Genomic DNA, 25,271 nt, shown 5'->3' with positions numbered 1-25,271 from the left:
TAGACTGAATTATTATTTTTATTAATATGCACAGCAAATTATTCAAACGGTGACTTCATGTTGTCTTCCCCTTAAAGATGGCACTTGTAGGTACAAGGATGCAGAAATGTGTACTCAAATCAGATGTTTGCTTGAAAAGATTCTTCTACAGCAGTTTGATACTGGGTTTCCTCATCTAGCTGAAGATTCTAAGTAAAGAAAAAAAAACGTTAACAGGGTAATAGTCAACTATTCAATTTTATCTAATGCATTACACATCTTCACATTCATTTGCATACAAGGGAGTTTATGTACAGTATGCTTTAAAATGCAAGATTAAGCCAAGTACCATGGTGTGTGTGCCATATTCTCAGCCACTCAGGACTGTGAGGCAGGAGGATACCTAGAGCCCAGGGGTTTGAAACCAGCATGGACATAATGGGACCCCATCTCAAAAATTAGCAAAATACCAAGTTTCAATACATGAACTTTAAAAATTAAATTTGGCTATCATTATTTAGTAATAAGTAATAACTGCTCTGCTCAGCAGAGGATAAAATTTACACTGACCAAAATTATAGTTAATTAAAACTAGCAGTATGATAAATTTGTATCATTTCTAAAAAAGATTTCTAAGTTTTGAAGAGAAACTAAATTTAAGAAAGATAAGCATTATGTTAACTAACTGAATCAACAGCCGAATTAACAGTTCTTAACCACAGCGTGAAACTAAGTAACTGTAGCTCAGTCATTTTTAAATTATAACTGACTCTATGACTAGGGCTTAGTACCTCGGTGTACACAACTGTTTAGAATGCACTGAGTCTTGACCCAGTGCAACAACACCAACAACAGAAACCCTACTCTCTCTTTAACAACCCTATTTGCTGTCAATTTATGCCCCATGGATTAGCTTTAAAAGATAGCAAGTCTTCTACCTGACAACTAAAATAGTTTTCTATGGCAAGGTAAAACAAAGAATTAGATTAAAAATAGTTGACAAAACCTATTTTGTTCTTCCAAATATAGCCCTCCAGACACAGTATCTGCTCTTAAAATGGAAATTTAAAAATAATATACAATTACTTCCTAAAATCACTAAAGCAGCACATGTAAATTTTACAAACATTTAAATTATTCTGAAATAAGACTAAAATTGCAAATCCCATAAAAATGAAAATTATGCATGCCTGTTTTTACCTATTGGGATTAATTGTGTATTAAATAAGATCTTAACTACACACAAGCTGAATAAAGTGCAATTTTATAATTAATAAAGTGGAACTATCACATCATTTTTTAAAATTATCATGAGTATGAAAAATAGAAATGGAGCCATTTTGGTCTGAGGGGCTCCGTTGCCTTTCCTGAGTAGACAACCTGGTTTTTGATGGGTTTCTCTGGTTTGTGTTCTTTTTTTTTTTTTTTGGTTTTTCGAGACAGGGTTTCTCTGTGTAGCTTTGCGCCTTTCCTGGAACTCACTTGGTAGCCCAGGCTGGCCTCGAACTCACAGAGATCCACCTGGCTCTGCCTCCCGAGTGCTGGGATTAAAGGCGTGCGCCACCACCGCCCGGCTATGGTTTGTGTTCTTAATGGGCCTCCTATGCTAACAACTTACTCTGTATTTGAAGCCCATTCTCCCACGTGATTGGTACCAATTTTACTTTTCAAGCAGGTATAATTTTCTCTTAATTCTAGGCAATTTTTTACTTAAACTTTCATTTTGCTATTAAGGGGCTTATTTTTCTAGTAATTATCTCTCTAGTATAAAAAATAAATTCAATTCTCAGAATTTCATGAAGCTTAACAATTTTACTACTAAAAATATAGCAACTTGCCCTTTATTCAAGTAGTCTGATTCCACAACTTGCCTGAAAACTCAAATTTAGATTGAAAAAGTTAATTTAACTTTCTTAATCTTGAAGAACTCACTTACCACAAATTCTCCATAATCAAACTGATGTCTTTGATTTAGATGACTAACGAAATTTCTAGTAATCTGGCTAGGATCTCCCCAAGGAAGAGACACACAAATAGGACATGTCTATGAGAAACAGATTGTTTTAAATAAAAAAATAACAAAAATAATGAAACATCATATAATTATTGAGAGCATTAAAATACAAGCTCATGTTACTGAAAACACCAGGTATACTTCATTGTGCGTCACTTTGCTGCATTTTGCAGATACTACATTTCTTTAAAAGTTGAAAGTCTGTGCCAACCCAGTGTCAAGCAAGTCTATTTGGCACCATTGTTCCAACAGCTCAAATGATGAATAACACTTTTAGCAATGAAGCATGTAACTCAGATAATGTATATACTTTAGACATAATACAATTGCATACTTAACAGAAAACAGTATAGTCAAGTGTAACTTTTATATGCACTGAAAAATAAAAGGTGTAGCTCAATTCACATCAATTTTTTATTTTATTTTTTGTTTTTTTGAGACAGGGTCTCTCTAATGTAGTCCTGGCTATTCTGGAGCTTGCTATGTAGACAAGGCTCACTGAGATCCTCCTGCCTCTGCCTCCCAAGTGCTGGGATTAAAGGCGTGAACCAGCACATTCAGCCCTCACATCAATATTTGCTTTAATACTGTGATCTGTACTCAAACCTATAGTCTCTCTAAGGTTTGCCTGAACACAAAAAGCACTGGACAGTATAAAGAGATTGAGACAGGGTCTCACTATGTAGCCCAGGCTGCCTTGAACTTGTGATTCTTCTGTCTAAGGCTCCCAAGTCCTGGGACTAGAGACATGTGTCACCATGTGCAGCTCTTAAAATCCATTTCTAAGAGCCAAATCCCATGACTAGATCATTTCCCAAGCAGATTACCTTAGATAAATGACACTATTATAGTAAGAGAGACCATGGATATTCTATTAATTAAATCTCTAGTTATAGAACTATTTAAACAGAAACAGCACATGCAGCCTACACTAATGTCAATGTAATGACAGTTTCCATTAACTACCTACAACATGTGTAACATATAGTCTCACCTGATCTAATTAATAACCATTATAGAAATATTAGCTTGATTTCACTTACATGTAAAATGAAAATGGAGTGAATCATAAAGTTTAAACTGTATCCTCAAAGTTTTAATGAAGTACATTTTTTAAAATGACACAAAAAGAAGTAACTGGATTCTAACCAAAGCTGACAGTGCATAGAGTATTATGCAGAAAAGAATACAAATCAAATAATTCAACCCACATACCTCTTGGGTACTGTATTTGCTTATTTAACCCCTTCCCTTTTAATGAATGGTTGCAGGAATTGAAAGGAATCCTCAATAGTTACTCAGGCATTTTTTAAAAAATATTTTTCTACTATATTTGCTAAAATATCTAAAGACTGGCTGTAAATGTTATTAATAAATTTTACTCCTTATTTTTGAAGAAGCTGGTTGTAGTAGCTCAACCCTGTCGTCCCTAATCCTATTGTAAACTGTCCACACTACCTCATGATATCATCTTCCTTTATATAAGGTAATAAAAATCAATCAACAACGTTCTCCTATTTATGTAGAGAAATATATAGAACCAGATCTTCCTGAAGTTGAGGCGGAAAGAACACAAATGCAAGGTCTGCCTGGGCAACTAAGTGAGACCCCCCCCATCATAAAATTTTATTAGAAAAAATTTAAAAGGCTGGAGATATATTTTAAAGGTAGGATTCTTGTGGAGCAAGTGTCGAGCTCCAGTTGAAGCCCCAGTACAGGGCAGGAGGATGAAAGATATCTTCCAGCTTAATAAATTCACTTATCTATGAAATGTATGCTCAAAATGAGTTCTTTTGGGACCATTAACATAATGTTGGGATCCTGTAATCTACATAAATTTCCCCCTAAAAACAACATCAAAAAATACAAGTATGCATCAAAATAAAAATAAATATAGCATGACTTTTTTCCTTCTTGCTTTTACACATTCATATAAATTCTTCAATGATAGAATTAAAAATATCTACTGGTTTTACCCTTTGGCTTTTGAGACAAGGTCTCACTGTATGGCTCTGGTCAGCCTAGAACTGTTCTCCAGAGCTAGGAGTAAAAGCATTCACCACCATACCTAGCTCAGTTTTATTCTTATAAGTATTGTCTTCTATAGCAGATTCATGTGACTGGATCCAGTCCTCTGCATCCAGAATAAACTGAAAGGACTCAACAGAATTAGGCTCTGCCCCTACACAAAAATGACTCCCTAGTTCACATTTTATTCTTTACTAGAGTAGTCTACATTACCTGACAGTAACTATCTTTCTTTACATGAGGCAATAAAAATTTAAATATCTCATTTTTTTGCATCACAGTCAATCATTTATTAAAACTTTTAAATCCAAATTTAAATAAGAAACTTCCCTTTTCTATACATAAAGTGAGATTCATGGAACCACATGCTTTAAACAAAAGATTCTTTTGAATATATGTACTCACCACAGGAACTATCTGAAATAGATGGTTACTATTACAGTGATCCAACAAACGCTGTCTGGTGAAATTTGACTCTTGACATAAGGGACACTTAAAGGTGGGATGCCCAGAAGAACTACAAGGCAATTCAAATGAGACATACTGAAATTCAAAACCATCAACATAAAAAATGAGCTATTTTTTGATGCACTGTTGTGAATTAATTATTATGTTTTAAGTCATAGTTATGAGATTATTCAACAATTGATTCGGAATAGAATTTCTCTTACAGTCTCAGTTTATATAGTACTAGTGTTTATCCTTTCAGTTCATTTGTTCTCCAGGGGGGAAAAGCTAAGTATGATAGTACTCAGAAGGCTAAAGTAGCGAGGTCATGAGTTCAAGATCAGCCTCATCTACCTTATGAAACCCATCTCCAAAAAAACAATTACAAACAAAATATAGGACAATGGTTAAGAAGTTAAGTCCAAATGTAATTGTAATCATTCACATGGTACCAGAAGTCACTGTGTATCCCTTCAAGTTTCTAACTGTCTTACGGTTTACCACATTTTAGAAAGCTCCTCTGTAGGAACTGAAAACTTAACACAGATTCTATGGACCAGTGAAATGGTTCAACAAGTGAAGAAGGCACAAGTAGTTGTCTGACTGTACTGCAGCATGTGCTTCATTACCCTTCCAAGGCTCACAAAATAAACAACACAGTTAGTGAAAGAAGGATTTCCATCAAATTCTAACTTTAATCTACCCCAGATTAAGAATCTAACACAAAATTCACAGAAAAAGCAAAAAGGCAAAGACTGAAACATGTAGTGGTTTGAATAACAATGACTCCCAAAGGTTTGTGTTTGAATATTTCATTCCCATTTGTTAGAACTGTTTGGAAAGGATTAGCAAGTATGGCCTTGATGGAAGTGTGTCATTGGGCAGACTTTAAGGTTTCAAAAAACTGACACCATTTCCAGTGTGCTTTCTGCTTCCTCCTTGTGTATCAAGATGTATCTGGCTCCAGTTGCCAATCACCAGGCCTCATATCACCAATATGGACTCTAATCTTCTAAAAAATAAACCCCAAATAAACTCTATCTTCTGTAAGTTGCACTGGTCATGGTGTTTTACCACAGCAATAGAAACCCTAAGATAAAGTAATTCAAAGCAATCTAAGAATCAAACATCATTGGGCTTTAACACTTCTGAATGTCACCAAGTTCAATATTGACATCTTTGCCTGAATCATGCATGGAAGAAATCTGACCAGGAAAATAGATTAGTTCTTACATGATGATCCTGAAAGCAACAACTATTTAAGCACTGTTTATTTCTGAAGCATTAACTCCCAGGACTATAGTTAGTGATTTAACTGAATAAATGTTTATTTTAAAAATACAGTAACTGGGCTGGAAAGATGGCTCAGCAGCTAAGGGGCACTTGCCACCCAACCTGAAACCCGAGTAAAGTCCTCAGGACTCTTACGGTGAAAAGAACCAACTCCTGCAAGCTATCCTCTAGACCACTCTATGTGTAATGTGGCATGCACATGAGCACATACACAACACACACACAAAATCACACAATAAAAAAAATACTTGTCTTGAAAAACCAAAAAAAAAAAAAAATACTAAAAATCTACTAACTAATCTATTTAACGTTATTATCTACATGCCTGTTAAACTCCAAGCACTCTGAAGGCTTAGGCAAGAAGACCATGAATTTAGGGCCAGCCTAAGCTTTACAACAAAACTCTGTCTCAGAGAAAAGAAAAATCTATTATGAGGATTCAGGATTATAGCTCAATGGTATAGTGAATGCCTAGTATGCTAAATCCCTGAGTTAAATTCTTACCACCACAAATAATAAAGACCTTCTATATTATTCAACAATATTATTTACCAAAGTAGAATTTTTAAAAATTTACCTTGTATTCTCTTGGTAAGTTTCTGTATTATCAGATGTAGATGTTTCACTCCTGTTACTTAAGAAGCACAGGGGGGAAAGAGTTAATGCCCCAAATAATAAAACACATCACAGCTTCATTAATGTGAACTGTTTAATGAAGATGACCAGACTGAACTTTAGGGGCTGGAGAGATGGCTCAGCAGTTAATACTTTTGGTCTTCATAGGCACCAGGCACACATCTGGTACACATGCAGGAAAAACACTCAATCCACATTAAAAAAAAAAGTGTGAACTTCAAGTAGTTTTTTGGTTTTTGCTGAGACAGGGTTTCTCTGTGTAGCCCTGGCTGTCCTAGAACTCACCCTGAAGACCAAGTTGGCCTCCAATTCACAGAGATCCACCTGCCTCTGCCTCCCAAGTGCTGGGATTAAAGGCCCACGTGCTACCACCACTCGGCTCAAGTAATCTTTAATACAAAATATTCATGATATTCATGACATCGCTTTCAAAAATCAAGAAAGACTGTTTAAGTTCTTATCCACTCATGTATTTATGTCTTAGATGATTACAGCAGGGCATAGTGGTATACACTTACAATGTCACCACTTAGAAGGCTGAGGCAGGAGGAATAATAGGTCTGAGGCCAGCCTGGACTACTTAACTCTTGTCTAAAAAAACAAACAAAAAAACCCAGCCAGGCATGGTGACATATATCTTTAATCCTAGTATATGAAAGGCAGAGACAGAAACAGGTGCATCTCTGAGTTTTGGGCATCCCGGACTACAAAGAAAATTCCAGGCAAAGTAAGATGATATCTCAAAACAAAAATAAAACCTTTTACAATATTCAGGTACAAGTGTAAAGTAAAGAACACAAAATTTTAATTACATAAAATCTTTTTCCTCAACCAGTGATGTTCTTTTGGGGATGATGGTGAAGTGAGGGCGAGGACAGAGTCTAGAAATTACGCCACGCTGGCTTCCCATTCTCCTGCTTCTTCCTCTGGCATTATAGGCATGTGCTATCACATTTGGCCCTTGCTCATTTTTTAACACACAGGATGTTTTGCCTGCATGTAAGTCTATGCAGTACATGCATAAAGTGCTTGCAAAGGCCAGGAAAAGGTGTAGGATCCCCTGTATCTGAAGTTACAGATGGTGGTAAGCCTCCAAGCAGAGGCTGACATTCGAACCCAGGTCTTATGGAAGCACAGTCAATGCTCTACTAACTACTAAGCCATCTCTCCAGTGCTCCTTGTTAAATTCTTAAACCCTTGGGTGAACTAAAAGATTTGTGAACCTTTGTCAGGTAGCTAGGACATGGTAGAAAACTGTGGCTTCCAAAGTGAAAGAGGTTTCACAAAATACTTGACTTTTTTTTTTTTTTTTTCTTCAAAGACAGGGTTTCTCTGTGTAGTTTTGGTGCCTGTCCTGGATCTCGCTCTATAGCCCAGGCTGGCCTCAAAATCACAGAGATCCGCCTGGCTCTCTCTCCCGAGTGCTGGGATTAAAGGTGTGCGCCACCACTGCCTGGCAAAATATTTGAACTTTTTTAATGATTATAATTTATTCCCCAAAAAGAAACTAGGCTTCATTAGTACACTTCTCTAATACATAGACTATCCTGACATATTTAGCTGTACCCTATGCCAGAAAAGTCAGTGTTATATGGAATATTAGAAGAAGGAGCATTCCACACAGGAACTATAACTAACATGCCACAGAATTTCATCCATGTTGTCAATGTTATAAAAACAAGTACACCAGGCAGTGGTGGCGCATGCCTTTAATCCCAGCACTCGGGAGGCAGAGCCAGGCGGATCTCTGTGAGTTCAAGCCCAGCCTGGGCTACCAAGTGAGTTCCAGGAAAGGCGCAAAGCTACACAGAGAAACCCTGTCTCGAAAAATCAAAAAAAAAAAAAAAAAAAAAAAAAGAAAGAAAGAAAGAAAGAAAAAAAGAAAAGAAAAGAAAAACCAAAACAACAACAAAAAAACTCCAAGTACTTGCAGGCTTTGGGGCTTCTTTTCCAGCTCACTAGCCTACTTTTACCATGGAGAAACACTTTTTTTCTTTTAGAGACTTGTATTATTTTTCATTATATGAGTGTGTCTGTGTATGAGAATGCAGGTGACCTCAGAGGCCAGAGACATCAGTTCCACCTGGAGCTGGAGTTACGGATGGTTGTGACCCGCCTGATGTGGGTACTAGGAATCAAAATACATCCCAAAGTGCAAGAAGTGCCCCCCCCCCAAGGAAAACATTTCTCTTGCCAGGCATCATGACACCTATAATCCTAGTATTCAGAAGTCAGCTCATCAGTTCAAAGCCTACTCAAAACTACCTAGTAGTCACACGGCAAGATCCTGTCTCAAACCCTGCCTCCCCCACACACACACAAAAAATTAAGGTCTAAGGATGCATGCAACTCATGGTTTAGTGCTTATCTATAATATGAAAAGCCCTGGGTCCCTGAGTCTGATCCCAAAGCACCACAAAACAAACAAGCCTAATAACAAAAAAACGTAATTCTGCCCATGTCCATATTGAAAATTGATGATGCCTTCTATGGTAATTACAACATTGCATAGGATATATAAATAATACTAGATTCTATATAAGATTTAGCAGTAAATAAATACAATCAAGTTTAAAGGTTCTAATTGGAGTATAAACTATAGTTCTACTAACAGGAAGAAATTCTAAAGGTTAGCAAAGATTCAACAGGACAGCTAACAGTTTAAATAAAAAAAGGAAAAGCCAGTAAAATGATTCAGGGGTCAGAGCAGCTTTCCACACAGGTCTGAAACCTAAGTTTGATCCTCCGGTCCCACAAGATGGCAACAGAGAACCATTTTCTGAAAGCTGTCCTCTTACCTCCAGCACACACACACACACACACACACACACACACACACACACACACACACAGAGAGAGAGAGAGAGAGAGAGACAGAGAGACAGAGAGAGGGGAGAAGGGAGAAGGGGGAGAGAGAGAGGGAGGGAGGGAGGGAGAGGGAGAGGGAGAGAGAGAGGGAGAGAGAGAACAAAACAGTAACAGCACCCACACGGCAGCTCACACCGACCTGGAACTCCAGTTCCAGGGAATCTGACACCCCACACAGACATACACGCAGGCAAAGCACCAATCACATAAAATAAAAGTAAATCATTAAAATTTTACCAGTTGTGGTGACGCATGCCTTTAGTCTCAGCACTCAGGAATCAGAGGAAGGTAGATCTCTGTTCTGAGTTCAGGGCCAGCCTGGTCTACAAAGCAAGTTCCAGGACAGCCAGGACTACACAAAGAAACCCTGTAACCCTGTCTCGAAAAACCTAAATACATACATACATACATACATGAATAAATAGTCTACCAGCTAAGCTGGCAAGGTATAGGTTAGAGTGCTAGGGAAAAGCAGTACCACTTGTAAAGGATGGGGGTGAAGGTATGAACTAACACCACACAAGACATTATTCAACTTAATCTCACCTACACTAACACATTAACTTTCAACCCCACTTAGCAGGCCTTGAATTTGTGATTCTCCTCCTCAGCCTCCTAAGTAGCTGGGATTACAGCCCTGTGCCACCAGGTCTATCTCTATAGTTTTTATTGTACTCATCCATTTATTTTTAGTACAAAGCAAGATTTTATGACATACTCCAGTTTGGCCTTGAACTTATCATGTAGCTTTGATAAGCTTTGAAATCATGGAAATTTTCTTGCTTTAGTCTTCTGAATACTGGATCACAGGTGAGTGCCATCATACCCAGCTAAGCCTTCCCTGTTAAGTAAATTAAATATCTTCCAAAATAGCAATGTTGGATCTGGGAAGATGCCGCAGTGGTTAAAGTACTTACTGCATAAGCATAGCATACGAGTTTACCTCCCCTGCACCCATTTGATGACAGGAGGACAGCACTCACATAAAAAGACATAAAAACAAACCTGGAGCCAGGTACTGGGGTCAACACTGGAAGATCAGAGACGCACAACAAGCCACAGCCACCTCACCTTGCCAATTCCTCAGCTGATCCTGTTTCCTCAGACTGGAAGCCTCTGTGTCCTTGTATCCGAATGAACTGCTGCTGTAAAGCCTAAAAGCTTAAGCAGGCTCTAGTTCCTGGTTTTCATGCCTTATCTACCTTTCTGCTTTCTGCCATCACTTCCTGGGATTAAAGGCACAAGTCACCATGCCTGGCTGTTTCCAGGGTGGCTTTGAACTCACAGAGATCCAGACCGATCTCTGCCTCTGGAATGCTAGGATTAAAGGCGTGTGCTATCACTGCCTAACCTCTATGTTTAACATTATGGCTGTTCTGTTCTCTGACCCCTAGATAAGTTTACTGGGGTGCACAATATATCAACCATACAATAAGGCACTCCTGTAAGCTAGTGTTGGGACAGCAGAGACAAATGATCCCTAGCCCCTCGGGACATCAGTGAGCACCAGGTTCAGTGAAAGACTATCTTCAAAACTAAGGTGGAGAGCAACTGCAGATATCTGATACTGTTCAACAAGAACACATATGCATATACATTAACATGTATAGCACCCGCACACACACACAAGGTAGCAAGGATATGTTAAAATTCAACATGGCTGTTTAACGTATATAATACAATGATATGTAGAATTACACAGCAAAGACAAACACTAAAAAGAAAATGATCAAATAAGAAAGGAGTCTGAGCCAGGCGGTGGTGGCACATGCCTTTAATCCCAGCACTTGGGAAGCAGAGCCAGGCAGATCTCTGTGAGTTTGAGACCAGCCTGGTCCACAGAGCGAGATCCAGGAAAGGCTGCAAAACTACACAGAGAAACCCTGCCTTGGGGGGGGGGGGGGCAGGAATAGGACTTTGTGCTATCAGGCAGTCATTAGAGTTTGGAGATGACATCCATTTTTCTTAAACACTAAAGAAAATATACTGGCAGGACTGGAGAGATGGTGCAGTAGTTAACTGTCAATTAAAAACAAACAAACAAAAATGTACTTGCAGAGGACCTGAGTTTGGCTTATTACATCAACTGGCTCATAACCACCTATAACTCTAATTCCCGGGGGATATGACATCCTCTTCTGGTCTCTGCAGGCACCTGCACTCACATGTACATACACACACAGAGACACACAGGTCTACACATAACTGAACAGATTGAAATGCCATCAGGCAGATTAGGGAACTACCAACTGAACACTAATACCATTCAGAAAAATGAAAGGGACTGAGTTAGAGAAGTAACAACAGCAAAGAAAGAACACAGATAAGGAATATTGTTATTAGGACTTAACATCGTCCGACCAAATGAATCTAAGGAACCAAATGAGCAAGGTCTGTGTCCTAGGGATAGGGTAGGGAGTTGTCATTTAACAAGCAGTACAGAGTATGGTGGGTGGTGTATACCTGTAATTCCAGTACTCAGGCAGCAGAGGCATCACAAAGTTTGAGGTCAGGAATAGTCTACATATCAAGATCCATGCCAGCCAGGGCTACACAGTGAAACCAATTCTCAAAAAGCCAAAATAAAACAAAAACAAAACAGCCCAATAAAGTGACAGTACATGTAATACACTCTAAGAACTTCGCTGAGTACTTGGGATACAGTGTTGAAAAAAGGTAACAAAACATTACTCCATATTAAGAAAAATTAACTGGCCAGGAGGTGGTGGTGCACACCTTTAATCCGAGCACTCAGGAAGCAGAGGTAGGTGGATCTCTATGTGCAAGACCAGCCTGGTCTACAGAGTAAGTTCCAGGACAGCCAGGGCTACACAGAGAAACTTTGTCTCAAAAAACAAAACAAAAAATTAATTGGGCAATAAACAGATATGTACTTTTAATATAGCAGAAGTATAGTAAGCAAAGCAGAGGGAGGAAAGAATCCACATGGATTTATTTTAAAAAAAAAAATCACTAAATGAAAATGACAATTTTATCTACTGACAGTAATTTGAGAACCTGGGTTGAGTTCTGCAGAGCAATGAAAACATTACTAAAGAACTTACCAGAAGTTTCAACTAAGTAGTCAGTAAAACAGCCAAAAGAAATATTACAACTATATGAACAACCAGAGTGCTTAAAGGTGGTTAAAGTACGAATATTAACAACATGTATCAAGCACTGAAATTAAAATTTTATTTATTTGACTAAGCATATTGATTTCCACAAGCTATTGTAAGACTGAAGAAATTGCATTTCTTTACACTATTGAACACAAGCTTGTCATTAATTTTCTAAATGAAACAAAACATTTAGGGATACATGTGGGGATGATAAAAATTAAAGAACTGAAAGAACAGTAGTTATAGGTATATGGAGTTCAAACCGACACAGCTCACAGGAAAACTGTTCTGGTAACTGCTCTATTTCATGACCTGGGTTAGCGGGTAACCAGGTATACATCTAATCATTATTATTTACTTGAACAGTATTTACTGAGCTTCCATTACTTACTCAATTGTACCTGGGTAGATGGAGAATAACAAAACAAATTACCAAAGTACCTCTATTTCAAATTAGTTAAAGGAGCTCACAGAAGGGCTGAGGAGATAAATGGATTAGCAGGTACAAGCACTTGTTACTAAGGCTGATGGCCACCAGAAGTGGTAGTGCATGCTTTTAATCCCAGCAGAAGCAGAGATTCTCGAGAAAGAAAAAAACTATTCAAAAGTAAAAAAATAAACACCTGATGACCTGAATTCAATCACCAGGATCCATATGGAAAAAGAAAACTGACTCCTCTAAGCTGTCCTGACCTCCAAATACACACACACACACACACACACACACACACACACACACACACACACACACACACACACACAGAAATGTAATAAATGTTTTTAAATGACGCAACAAAACAATAATAAAAAAAAAAACAACTTTTTTTGAAGCTATGTATGTGGTATGAGGTTTGGGACTACACAAGTACCCAGTGCCCAGGAGACTCAGGAGGAGTCCAAAGCCATCATGGGCTATATAGTAAGTTCAAAACCAGCTTTAAATACACTATACCCAGTCTCAAAATAATAGTAAAACAGAAAAGTAGTAGTAGTAATAGTATATCTAAGCACTATCAGAATAAAAACTTCAAAAAACTCCAGTATTGAAATACATTATTGAAAATGATTTTGCCAAATATTTAAATTATTTCATCTGAAAATTAATTGAGTCTTTAACTCCCAGGTATAATTTTTATTCAAAGAAAGATTTTCCCAAAATGATTTTAAGTAACATAAGCTTAGGCATATGATAAAGTTGGTCTCCTAGATACAAATATCAAATAAATTTTGAAGGCAAATTCTAGTTAAGATACTTAGTGTAATTTGTTAAACATATACATATCAAAATTCCCCAAGCAATTTCCATTTCAATTATTAAAATTTTGTTTTTAGAATAAATGTTGCTTACCTGTTCCTTACTGAATCTTGAGAAATCTTAAAGTTTGGAATGACAGAAGACACACCATATTCATCCTGATACTTCTTACAAGATTTGTAATGATGTCTCATGCGATAGAATTTAATCTGTAAATTATTGGTTAAATACGATTTTTAATTTAGAACACAATACACAAAATTTGAGATACTGTCAATAAGAGGAAAAAAGATAAAAATAGATAACTAAATATTTCATTTAAGCAAAAGTTTCTTTATAAAGGTAAGTTAGTGTCAGGCAGGGTCACACATACCTTTAACCCCAGTACTTGGGAAACAGATCTCTTATTTAGAGGCTGAGGCCAATCTGGTCTACACAGTGAGTTTCAGATCAGCCAGGGCTACATAGGGAGACCCTGCCTCAAATAAATAAATAAACTAACAAATAAATATAGTAACACCAATAGAAAAAGCCAGGCACAGAGGTGCATCCTTGTATCTCAGCATTTGGGAAGAGGAAACAAAGAATCAGTTGTTCAAGGTCATCTTCAGTTATATTATGAGTTCAAGGCCCACTTGGGCTACCTGACACCCTAGCCCAGAAAACCAAATACAAAAGAAAGAATTCTAAGAGGCTGCCTCATACTGCTGGGCATTTGACTATTACAACCCGATAAGAGAAAAAAGCAGGTAAGAAATGATGTTTCCTGTGTTCATATTGGGAACATTTTTTTTGGTTTCTCACTGAGAAACAAGGCCAGAATCCCCCAAGTGTATTTTCAGTTCACCATCTTCTTCAGAGATGGAAAGCAGATCTGACTTGAATAAACGCGCTACAGACACAAGGCTATACTCAAAGCCTAACCACTTCTCACCAGTTCAGCCTTCTTCAAGTAGAATGATTAGAGAATGTTATTTGTTTATCAATACCTGACTATCCCATGTGCTTAAAATTAAAGCTTAAACCAGTCTTCTGTGAGATATTTCATGATTTCTTAAATACCTAAGTGGGCACCTACAGGTTTCTTTAGTATATAAATCTATTTGGCTAACTTATTAACATTTGACAGACTATGAGCTTATTGAGAAAATAAACTTTTAATCTTTTTTTTTAAGATTTATGTATTTGTTATGTATACAGTGTTCTGTCTACACGTATGCTTGCAGGCCAGAAGATTTCATTACAGATGGTTGTGAGCCACCATGTGGTTGCTGGGAATTGAACTCAGGACCTCTGGAAGAACAGCCAGTGCTCTTAACTGCTGAGCCATCTCTCCAGCCCCTAAACTTTTAATCTTAAAGATGAAAAATCTCTAAGGCTTCTGATACACAAAGCTTCTGATCTTTTCTACATAACTCACTCTAAATAACATCTTGTTTATTTTGTTTTTGAGGCTATCTCAATCTGTAGCCCAAGCTAGCTGTGAACTTGCAGCCCTCCTAGTTCAGACCCCTGAGAGCAAGGATTATAGGTGCACACCATATTGCTTGGAAATGTCTTTCTTTTCAAAATCATGTTCACCAGGAAATTAAAACACTGTCATAATATAACTCTACCTTTTTTGAACAGCATCTGCAGCTACCAGAAAACTTCCTCATGACATTTTCAAGATCTAAGGCCCGTTCTGGACATGCTCTTTCTCTTCTAGTCACACTTCCACGACATAGGGGACAATGTATTCCACTTTCTCTCATTGCAGTCAGGAAACATTTTCTACAGAAACTAAACCAAACATTTGTTACATGTTAGTTAATTACAGAAAAAATTACTTTATTTCTTTTAAACAAGTGATTATGGATATGTACATATACTATGTAGTCAGGCTATTCAAATGTATGCACAGCCCAGTTTTGAAAGTTATGTATGTATTTCTCAGACATTAAGATTAATAACTGGATTAGATGGTAACAAAATAAAACTACATTCAAGTCCATTTTACAACTTTTTTTTTTTTTTTTTTTTTTTTGAGAAAGGGTCTCACTCTGAAGCTGAAGTTTATAGACTCTAAGGAAGCAATCCTACTTTAACTTCCTGAATGATGGGAATTATAGGTATGTGCCACCACACCCAGCTACATTTGTGTCTAAAAACTATAAAACAAAGACAGGCGTGGCAGCACAGGCATTTAATCCCAGCAAGTCAGGAAGATGAAACAGAAGGATCTCTTTGAGCTCAAGGACAACCGGTCTCCATGTCTCAAGTTCCAGGACATCCAGAACATAAAAAGACCAATTCAAACAAACAACAACAACAACAACAAAAAAAAAAAAAAAAAAAAAAAAAAAAAAAACCACACACCCTATATTCCGGTAAATAAATACCTTTTATTTCCAATTTTTCTGTTTTTCCTTCTATACCACAAACATGCCTCTTCAGATATAAACTTGTTTATTATCCCCCTTTATATTAAACTAGATAAATTTGCTACACAGAAACTGATTTTAAAAAAAAGTTTAGTAATTTTTGGTGTGCACCTTCCTTCTCTTCCTGTCATACTTTCTTTTTCACATATCAAAGAAGCCTGTAATTTTAGAATAGTACATTACCATATTACTACAAATTCCTGTTTGTTACCCCCAGATGCCAACGATCAACAGACTGGGAGAGAAAAAAAAACACATTTTTACCCACTGTGCTTTTAGTGTAAGTTAAATACCTGGCAAGCAAATTTATATAATCAAAATAATTACCCCAAATAACTTATTTTTAATAGAGAATCTTGGGGCTGGAGAGATGGCTCAGCAGTTAGGAGCACCTGTTGTTCTTTCAGAAGACCTAGGTTCAATTCCCATCACCACATGGCTGCTCACAACTGCCTGTAACCCCAGTCCCAGGGAATCTGATGCCCTATTCTGACCTTCACAGGTACTGCATGCAAATGGTGCACAGACATATAGGCAAAACAATGATAAACAAAAAGTTTCATGTAGCTAGAGTGACCTCAAATTCTTCACATTACGTTGGCCTTGAACTCCTGATCCTCCTGCCTCCAAGTACAAGGATCATAGGCATGTATACACCATGCCTGGCCTGGCCTTTTTTTTCTCCCTTGAGACAAGGTAGCTCTGGTATGGCTCAAACTCACAGCAACTCTCCTGCCTCAGTCTCCTTAATGCTGGGACTACAAGCAAATGCCAAAATACACAGCTCCCCAAAATAACTAAGGAGGGGAAATGAGCAATCAATTAATCTTCAGGTCTTAAAATTAAACCGATCTGACCAAAACTACACAGAGAAACCCTATCTCGGAAAAAAAAAATTAAATTGATCTGTTAAGTAAACAGTACAGTTTTTGCCACTTTATAGTTTAAAAATCTTAAGAAGCTGGAAGGTGGGTGGTGCATTCTTTTAATCCCAGCACTCAGGAAGGAGGCAGAGGCAGGTGGATCTCGGAGTTCCAGGCCAAGTTCCACAACAGCTACCAGCTACACAGAGAAATTCTGTCTGGGGTTGGGGGTAGGGGAGTGGGGGGTGGATCTTAAGACATGAAAATAAGCCAGGTAGTGGTGGCACACACCTTTAATGCCAGCACTTAGGAGGCAGAGAGCCAGGCGGATCTCTGTGAGTTCAAGGCCAGCCTGGTCTACAGAGTGAGTTCCGGGACAGGCTCCAAAGCTACAGAGAAACCCTGTCTCGAAAAAACAAACAAACAAACAAACAAAGACATTAAAATATAGAAGGGGGATTTGTTGGGAAGAGGTTCAGAGAAGTTAGAAGGAAATGAGAGGGTAATTGAAGACAAAAATGAACAAAATACATTATATGTATGAGACTGTCAACAAATAATTTTAAAAAATTCATAGTGAGTTCCCAATTAGTTAGAGCTGTATCATGAAACTTCATCTCAAAAGCCAGAAATAAGCCTCATATCTTGGCACATGCCTATCATCTCAGGACGTGAAAAGTAGAAACAGGAAAATCAGAGTTCAAAGCCAGTCTTAACTATAAAGGAGTTCAAGGCCAGCCTGGGCTATCTATATAAGATAAGTCTCAAAGGAAGAAAACTAGTGTTTCCCAGATATGTTGTTACATGTAAATTTTCATTTAGATTCGAGCTTACTTCTAACACTGTACAAATATTCTTTGACATTTTAAAAAAGAGACAGAAACTACGATGATTGGCTTTAAGTGTCAAGTTGACACAACCCAGAATCACCTGGGAAGAAAAGTCAATTGAGGTATTGTCTAGATTAGGTTGGCTGAATCTGTGGGTGTATTTTAGGACTGTTTTCATAGCTACTGATGTATATGAAGACCCAGACCATTTCAGACAGCAGCCTTACCTGGTTTTCAGCCCTGAACTGTTTAAGAGAAGGCTGTCTAAGTAGCAAGCAAGGTTTTATTGTATCCCTGTTCTGGATGGGATGTGGTGCTTTAAATTCCTGTCTTGATGTCTCCAAAGGAACAGACTGCAATTGTAAATCAAATAAACCCTTTCTTCCTTAAGTTGTTTTTTGTCAAAGTATTTTATCACAGCAACAAAAATTAAAATGAACAAAATAAAAGATTTTTAAGATTACACAGTAAACTAGGAGAAATAAGCTTATCAATAGCCACTCTATTTTCTCCTGAAATGTTTTTCTGGACATTTGCCTCACACACACTTTTTTTTTCCTTTTGAGGAACAGTATTGCTATGTAGCCCATGCTGGTTTTAAATTCCTGGCAATTCTCCTACCTTATCTCACCTCCCAAGTGCTGATTTTATAGATGTGCCACTATGACTGGTTCAGCTGGGGGGCAGGGGAAGCACCGGACCTCACATAGGCTAGATAAATGGGCTAACAATGGGCTAGGTCCCAGGTCCCCCCAGTTCGTTTTGGTGTTTTGAGACAGTTTCACTTAGTTGCATAGCCTAACCTTGAAATTGCAATTGTCCTTTCTTAGTCTTCCCAGATGCTTTTGCAGGCCTGTACCACCCAAGCCAACTTTGTTTTGTTTTTCAGTGCTGGGGATTAAACCCAGACCCTTGTGCATGCTAGGCAAGCATTTTAACACTAATACCATCAGCCCTTACTTTGTTTTTATTTATTTATTTTTAAACATTATATCGGACTATTCTAAGGTATCTAACAGTGTTGTGGTTTGGTTTTTTTTTTTTTTTTGTTACTGCTTTGCTTTTTGTTTTTAATTCTTTCAGTTTATGTCTTGCCTGGATTTCTTCCTATCCTATCTACTACTACTCCTTAGAATACAGCTCTCTCTACTGAAGTTACATAAGTATTCTTCAAAACTTGGGTCTATCTAGGACCTCTGCTCTTCTTGCTTTGTTACATATATATGTTCCCCGGTGAACATACACACAAAGGCAGCTTTAGCTCCCTTTATTCCAGATCTATGTACAGTATATACATTTAACTACTGGACATGCTGTCATTAAATCTTACACAATATCCTTAAAATGTCAGGGGTCTCTTCTCTGCATTACCACTATTACCTTAGTTTAAGGTTCTTTCTCATCATTCTCTTTCCTGACATATCAATGTGTCACCAACATTACTAGTGTCAACTGCCAACCTAAAATTTGACACTTAAATAAACTTTCTAAAAGTGAAACCACACCATGCTGTTCCCCTGCTAAAATAGGTCTCTGGTTTCTAGGAAAACATATATGGCTCACCCAGTAAATTTCTGCCAATATATGTAAAGTACAGCTATTACACATATTCTTTGGCTCCAAACTCTGTCTGAGGATAGCCATCTTCTAGTAAATCTATACACGGTATACCCACCATGCCCCAAATACAAACTATCACTGGTAACTTCATCGAGAAAATCAGTCACTTATATTTATATTCCCAAACTGATTTAGATACTTGCTTCTTGTTGCTAACATAAAATTTTCTACCTAAAATCTTATAAATATCAGTAACATTTATAGGTTTTCTCTACTAGATTATTAACAGTTACCAGAGAAAGTACACTGAGTACTCCTTATGCCAAAAAGAAAGCATTAGACAACTTCTATTTGGAGAAATAAATGGAGATTAAAGGGACATTTGTAATGATTTTGCTCCTTTTCTGCCACTGAAATGGCCATGAAAACCTATTTTTAATATCTACAAGATCCCCAGTGATCCAAATCATTAACCTCATCCCTCTCTATGAATCATAAAGTAATTTGGTACTCTTTTCCTTCTGTTAGTTTGATAGACTAGACTGTATCCATCCATTAAGGCACTGAGCTCAATCCTAAGCCTCACTTCAAAAATACAACCCGATTTTACAGCAAAATATAAACTTGTTTATGGGCACAATTCTGTCTTTTGTAAAAAAGAGATAATGATGTGCCGGGTGGTAGTGGTGCATGCCTTTAATTCCAGCACTAGGGAGGCAGAGACAGGCAGATCTCTGTGAGTTCGAAGCTAGCCTGGGCTACAGAGTGTGTTCCAGGAAAGGAGCAAAGCTACGCAGAGAAACCCTGTCTCGAAAAACCAAAAAAAAAAAAAGAAAGAAAGAAAGAAAGAAAGAAAGAAAGAAAGAAAGAAAGAAAAGAAAAAGAGAGATAATGATGTAGTAAATACTTTAAAATAATTCTAGTTATTAAAAAAAAAAAAAAAATCCGGGCTGGAGAGATGGCTCAGCGGTTAAAAGCACTAACTGCCTTTCCAGAGGTCCTGAATTCAATTCCCAGCAACCACATGGTGGCTCACAACCATCTCTAATAGAGCTGGTGCACTCTTCTGGCCTGCAATCATATATGCTGTATACATAATAAATAAATAAATTAAAAAAAAGAAAAAAAAATTCCTTCACCCCATTCAGTCCTGTCAATCTAGACCCTGCTCCATCATTACCTACCTTTTCATCTATATAAAAAATTTCCCCCCTCTTCCTTTTTTAAATACACTGTTCAGCAAGAAGTACAAAGCAACTATAGAGAAAGTGCTGGTAGAGAGCTATTCTGTTCTTGTCCAGTAAGTTAATCTGAAGAAAGTCAGAACTTAAAAAAAAAAAAAGAAAAAAAAAAAAAATCATCACTTGAGGTCAAGCTAAATTATAGTCCATTTTAAATATACCACATGTGAAATACACTGGAATTTTGTGCACAGAATTTTGAGGAGCTGAAATTTACAATGGGGTCTGAGGTCAGTGACCCCAGAGTATCTGAAATGATTCTGTACATAAAAGATCTATGAAGTACACACACAACAGCTACCGTAGCGTCCTCTCACCTCATCTACACCAAAGAAAAGTGTCAGGCTGTCATTAATCTTGCTTTATAAAGAACTTAATTATTTTAAATCGAGTGTGTGTGTGTGTCTGCAGGAGGACATGTGCACGTGAGTGCAAACGCCTTGCAGAGGCCAGAGATGCTGGATCCCTTGCAACTAGAGTTAATAGTTGTCTACCTGATGTGGATGGTAGGAACTGAACTCTGGTCCTGTGGTAGAACAGTAATTGTTCTTAACCTCAGCGCCATCTCTCCAGTCCTCATTAATCTTTCTTTCATCCCCCTTTTTCTGTTTGTTTTTCTGGTTTTTTGAGACAGGGTTTCTCTGTGTAGCCCTGGCTGTCCTCAACTGAGATTTGCCTCCCTGAGTACTGGGATTAAAGGCATTAGCCACCACCACTCAGCTCATTAATCTTTCTTGACGAGCAAAAATAACTTCCCTAGTTCATCACTAAACGCCAACTCACATGACTGCCACAGAATAGGATTAGTGAAGATGAAGAACAGTGAAGAGTTGGCCAACACAAAAGTTCCATGTTATTTCTTTTGGGGGGGGGGTTTATTTGGCTTACACTTCTATCACTGAAGGAAGTCAGGACAGGAACTCAAGCAGGGCAGAGACTGAGGGCAGGAGCTGATGCAGAGGCCATGGAGGGGTGCTAATTACTGGCTGCCTCCTCATGGCTTGCTCAGTCTTTTTTTTTTTTTAATTTACTTATTTTTCTATTATCAGCTTGATACAGTATAAATTCTTAACTTAATAGTGAAATGTTTCACTGAGGCTTGCCCAGTAATTGAGTAAAACCAAAACTTATAAGCCCCAGTCATCCTAGGGTCCCCCCTGCTATATATATAGCCTCCCTGGTTCTGTGGGTTGCAGTCTGATTGTTCTTTGCTTTATATCTAGAATCCACTTGTGAGTGAGTACATACCATGTTTGTCCTTCTGGGATTGGGTTACCTCACTCAGGATGATTTTTTCTAGTTCCATCCATTTGCCTGCAAATTTCATGCGCTCATTGTTTTTCTCTGCTGAGTAGTACTCCAAATGTGTACCACATTTTCTTAATCCATTCTTCAGTTGATGGGCATCTAGGTTGTTTCCAGGTTCTGGCTATTATAAATAGTGCTGCTATGAACATAGTAGAGCATGTATGTTTGTGGTATGATTGAGCATTCCTTGGGTATATGCCTAAGAGTGGTATGGCTGGGTCTTGAGGTAGTTCGATTCCTAATTTTTTGAGAAACCGCCATACTGATTTCCACAGTGGTTGCACAAGTTTGCATTCCCACCAACAGTGGAGGAGTATTCCCTTTGTTCCCCATCCTCTCCAACTCAATGATATTTCTGTACTTTTTGAATCATATTGCTTTTTTTGGGCATTTTTGTCCCTTTTGTTATGTGTTTTTCATTTTGTTAGTTTGGCTTGTTTGGGCATTTTCTTGGTTTGCTAAAGATTGAGATAAAGGACAGTAGATGGAGAAGATATGAGAGGAGTTGGGGGAGGGGAAATCATGATGAGACTATATTGTGTGAAAATATATTATATATATATATTTTTTGAGACAGGGTTTCTGTCTAGTTTTGCTGCCTGTCTTGGATCTCACTCTGTAGACCAGGCTGGCCTTAGTCACAAAGATCCACCTGGCTCTGCCTCCCGGGTGCTAGGGTTAAAGACGTGCGCCACCACTGCCCAGTGTGAAATATTTTTTTAATAAAAAAGGATTATCATTGTCAAAAAAAGTTAACAAAAAAGTCATCTGTAGCTAGACTTGTGATCAAGAAACCAAAGTTCTATCCACCACCATTATTCCTTTTCTTAGACGGGATTGCTGGATTGTTGTTACTGTTGCGTGGTTGTGTTTTTGCGACAAGTCTTGCTTGGTGTGTAGTCTAGGGTGGCCTGGAAGTCACTACACGGCCAGGCTAGTCTCAAACTCAAAATCCTTCTGTCTGCGCCTGCCAAGCATCACCTCACCTATGCCTTGAAAATTCTAAGTCCCATCATTAAAAACAAGGGTGGAAGGAAAAACTTAATCTAGAGACTTGTTCAATTCTTTGCAGCTGCTTGGAAGCACCGAACTTTTTCACGCCCCACCTGCCAGAAACCCATGTCTAAGTTTGGAACGGAGCCTAGAAACTGGTTATCTTTACTTTAAAAAGTTCCTCAGGGAGCCCGGCGTGTTGGCGCAAGCCTTTAATCCCTGGGGCAGGGAGATCGCTGTGAGTTCCAGACTGGCCAGAGCAACAGGAGCCCGTGCCTCAAAATAAATATATAAATAAGCAAGCAAGTTAAGTAAATAAATAACGTTCCTCGTGGACTCCGGTCATCACCCAGGCCTGTCACGTGCTTTATTAAGGTCTGTCTCCAGCCCCGACTGGCACTGGCTGTCTGGGAAAGGATTCAAGTTGCTTCCCGTAACCATGGCAAGCAACCTACCTCAAGGCCACCCTGCCCCGTGCCTTTGTGTCCTACCTCATCCCTGGAGTAAGCACCTCAGCCAGGCACAGTGCACAGGAGGAACGCACAAAGGGAGCCACCTCCTCCTGCAAGCCCAGGAAACCCTGCGGCCCAGGAAACCCTGCAGCCCAGGAAACCCCCCGCCGCCCCTTCGGACCTCGCGTGGGGAGAGAAGGGCGCTAGCTAGGCTCCTCATCTGACACCGTTTGAGCCCCGAGTTTCCAAATCGGCACAAGGACGGGGGTGAAGGAGGGGTCGCGGGCTGTGTGTGTGTGTGGGGGGGGGTGTCCTCGCACAGACCAGGGTCTAACACCCCAAGGGGAGCCCCTGTAACCACCACGGCGGGCCCTACACGACCGACCCCGCGGCGGGGCCCGAGCACTCAACGCCCGGGCCTCCACAAGGGTTGCTAGGAAACAAAAAGGCTCCACGTTCTCTGCGACCCCCCCCCGCCCCCGCCCCGCGCTCCGGCCCGGCAAGGAGGGCCAGGGACGCCCCCCCCCCCCGAGAGGGCCCGAGCACCGACCGACCCCCGAGCGGGGGTGGGGGGGGGTGGAGCAGAAAGCAGGCGGCGGCGGGGCCGAGGCCGGGCGGAGGGGACGCCGGGCTGCGGCGGCGGCGGGGGCCGGGGCCGGGCGCGAGCGAAGGGGCGTCTACTCACACGTGCTGACAGGCCGCGGTGCGCACCGGCGTCTTGAGCACCTCCTGGCAGACAGGGCAGTAGAAATCATCTTCCGTGTAGGACGTGGCCGCCGAGAGCTCCTCGGACATGGCGAGGGGTGGGCGGGAACGGCGCCGGCGCCGGCAGGGGCCCAGGTGGCGGTGGCGGCCCGGAGCCCGACGCCCCGAGAGAGCCCTGAGGGGGGAGGGAATCGTGTCAGGAAGCGGCTCTCTCAGGAAGCGGCCGGCGCCAGGAAGGGGGCGGGGCTCGGGGGCGGGGCGGAACACCGAGACAAGGCAGCAGCACGAGCAGGCCCCGCCCATTCTCCGCCGGCCCACGGCGCGGGGGCGGGGCTTGGCGGCAGGCGCAGGGGAGGGGGCGGCTGTCATTGGCTGCGCCCGCGGCTTCTATCGCCGGCGCGCGCCGAGGCCCCGCCCCGCCCCTCCCGGCCGCCATAGCGCCGCGGCCCCGCCCCCGGGGGGGTCGGGGGAGGGGGGTGGGCCAGGCGCCGCGGCTCCGCGGAGGTTCCGCGCTCGGCCGCCGCTCGCCCCCGTCACTCCTCCCGCCCCAGGCTCCCCCCCCCTCCGCTCCGCCCTCCCCGGCCCGCCGCTCTGGCAACGCCGCCCAGGCTCGCCCGGCCTCACCTCAGATCCCCGGAGCCGCGCTGGGCCTCATGCGCCTTCCCCGTCGCCGAGGGCCGGCCGAGCGGTGGCCCTCCGCCGTCCTCTGGCTTCAGTCCCGCGGCGCGCAGGCCTCATGGGACTGGACCCCAGTGAGGCTCGTGGAGCACTGTCAAGCCCCCTCCCCCGGAGCCGCGGTCCCTGGGCATTGCGGGGCTCGCCGCCCGGCCGCGGGTCACCGCCCACCGCGGGGCGGGGGCGTGGTGGCCTCCCCGGCACCCATGGCAACCGGGGGCGGCGCGGCGCGGCGGCGGATTGTGACGAAAGCAATGGGCGGCCCTCTTCACCCCGTAGTCTCAGCCGCCCCGCAGTGTGGATTCCGTTGCCTGCCCTCCTTCTGCCTTTCCTGGGAATTTTCTTCCTTTTTTTTTTCCTTTCCTTCTTTCTTTCCTTCCTTTTTCTTTATTTTTTTCCTTTTTCTCTCTCCTTTTTTGGTTTCTTAAGACACGGTTTCCAAATATTCCTAATACAAAGGATCTGATTTTCATTATTAATCCCGGCCAAATTTGGATTTGGGAAGAGGTGTGCTATGGAACAAGTAATCACAATCTGGTTAGACATCTGTAATTGGGGAGACTGGGGTAGGAGGATCTC

General features: G+C 40.5%; 1 protein-coding gene across 4 annotated transcripts; it reads right to left on the bottom strand.

The window, feature by feature from the left end:
- On the bottom strand, positions 1–24,871 carry Rnf138 (ring finger protein 138). 4 transcript variants are annotated; one of them, XM_076554789.1, is made up of 8 exons: positions 24,642–24,871; positions 23,998–24,192; positions 15,259–15,424; positions 13,736–13,851; positions 6,339–6,395; positions 4,427–4,538; positions 1,916–2,023; positions 1–188 (listed from the first exon to the last, which is right to left on the bottom strand). In XM_076554789.1, the coding sequence occupies exons 2-8, from the start codon at positions 24,105–24,107 to the stop codon at positions 120–122; spliced, it is 738 nt and encodes a 245-aa protein (XP_076410904.1). In that variant the 5' UTR covers positions 24,108–24,192; positions 24,642–24,871; the 3' UTR covers positions 1–119. The 4 variants fall into 4 exon arrangements, with proteins under 4 accessions (XP_076410904.1, XP_076410905.1, XP_076410906.1 ...); XM_076554790.1 differs by having other exon boundaries at positions 6,339–6,389; positions 24,642–24,854; XM_076554791.1 differs by lacking the exon at positions 1,916–2,023 and having other exon boundaries at positions 24,642–24,854.
- Positions 24,872–25,271: the final 400 nt, after the last annotated feature.

Source organism: Peromyscus maniculatus, chromosome 19 (assembly GCF_049852395.1).
Source record: "Peromyscus maniculatus bairdii isolate BWxNUB_F1_BW_parent chromosome 19, HU_Pman_BW_mat_3.1, whole genome shotgun sequence".
NCBI lineage: Eukaryota > Metazoa > Chordata > Mammalia > Rodentia > Cricetidae > Peromyscus > Peromyscus maniculatus.
Note: the sequence above shows the minus strand (reverse complement) of the source record. Positions and strands in the feature narration are given on the sequence as shown.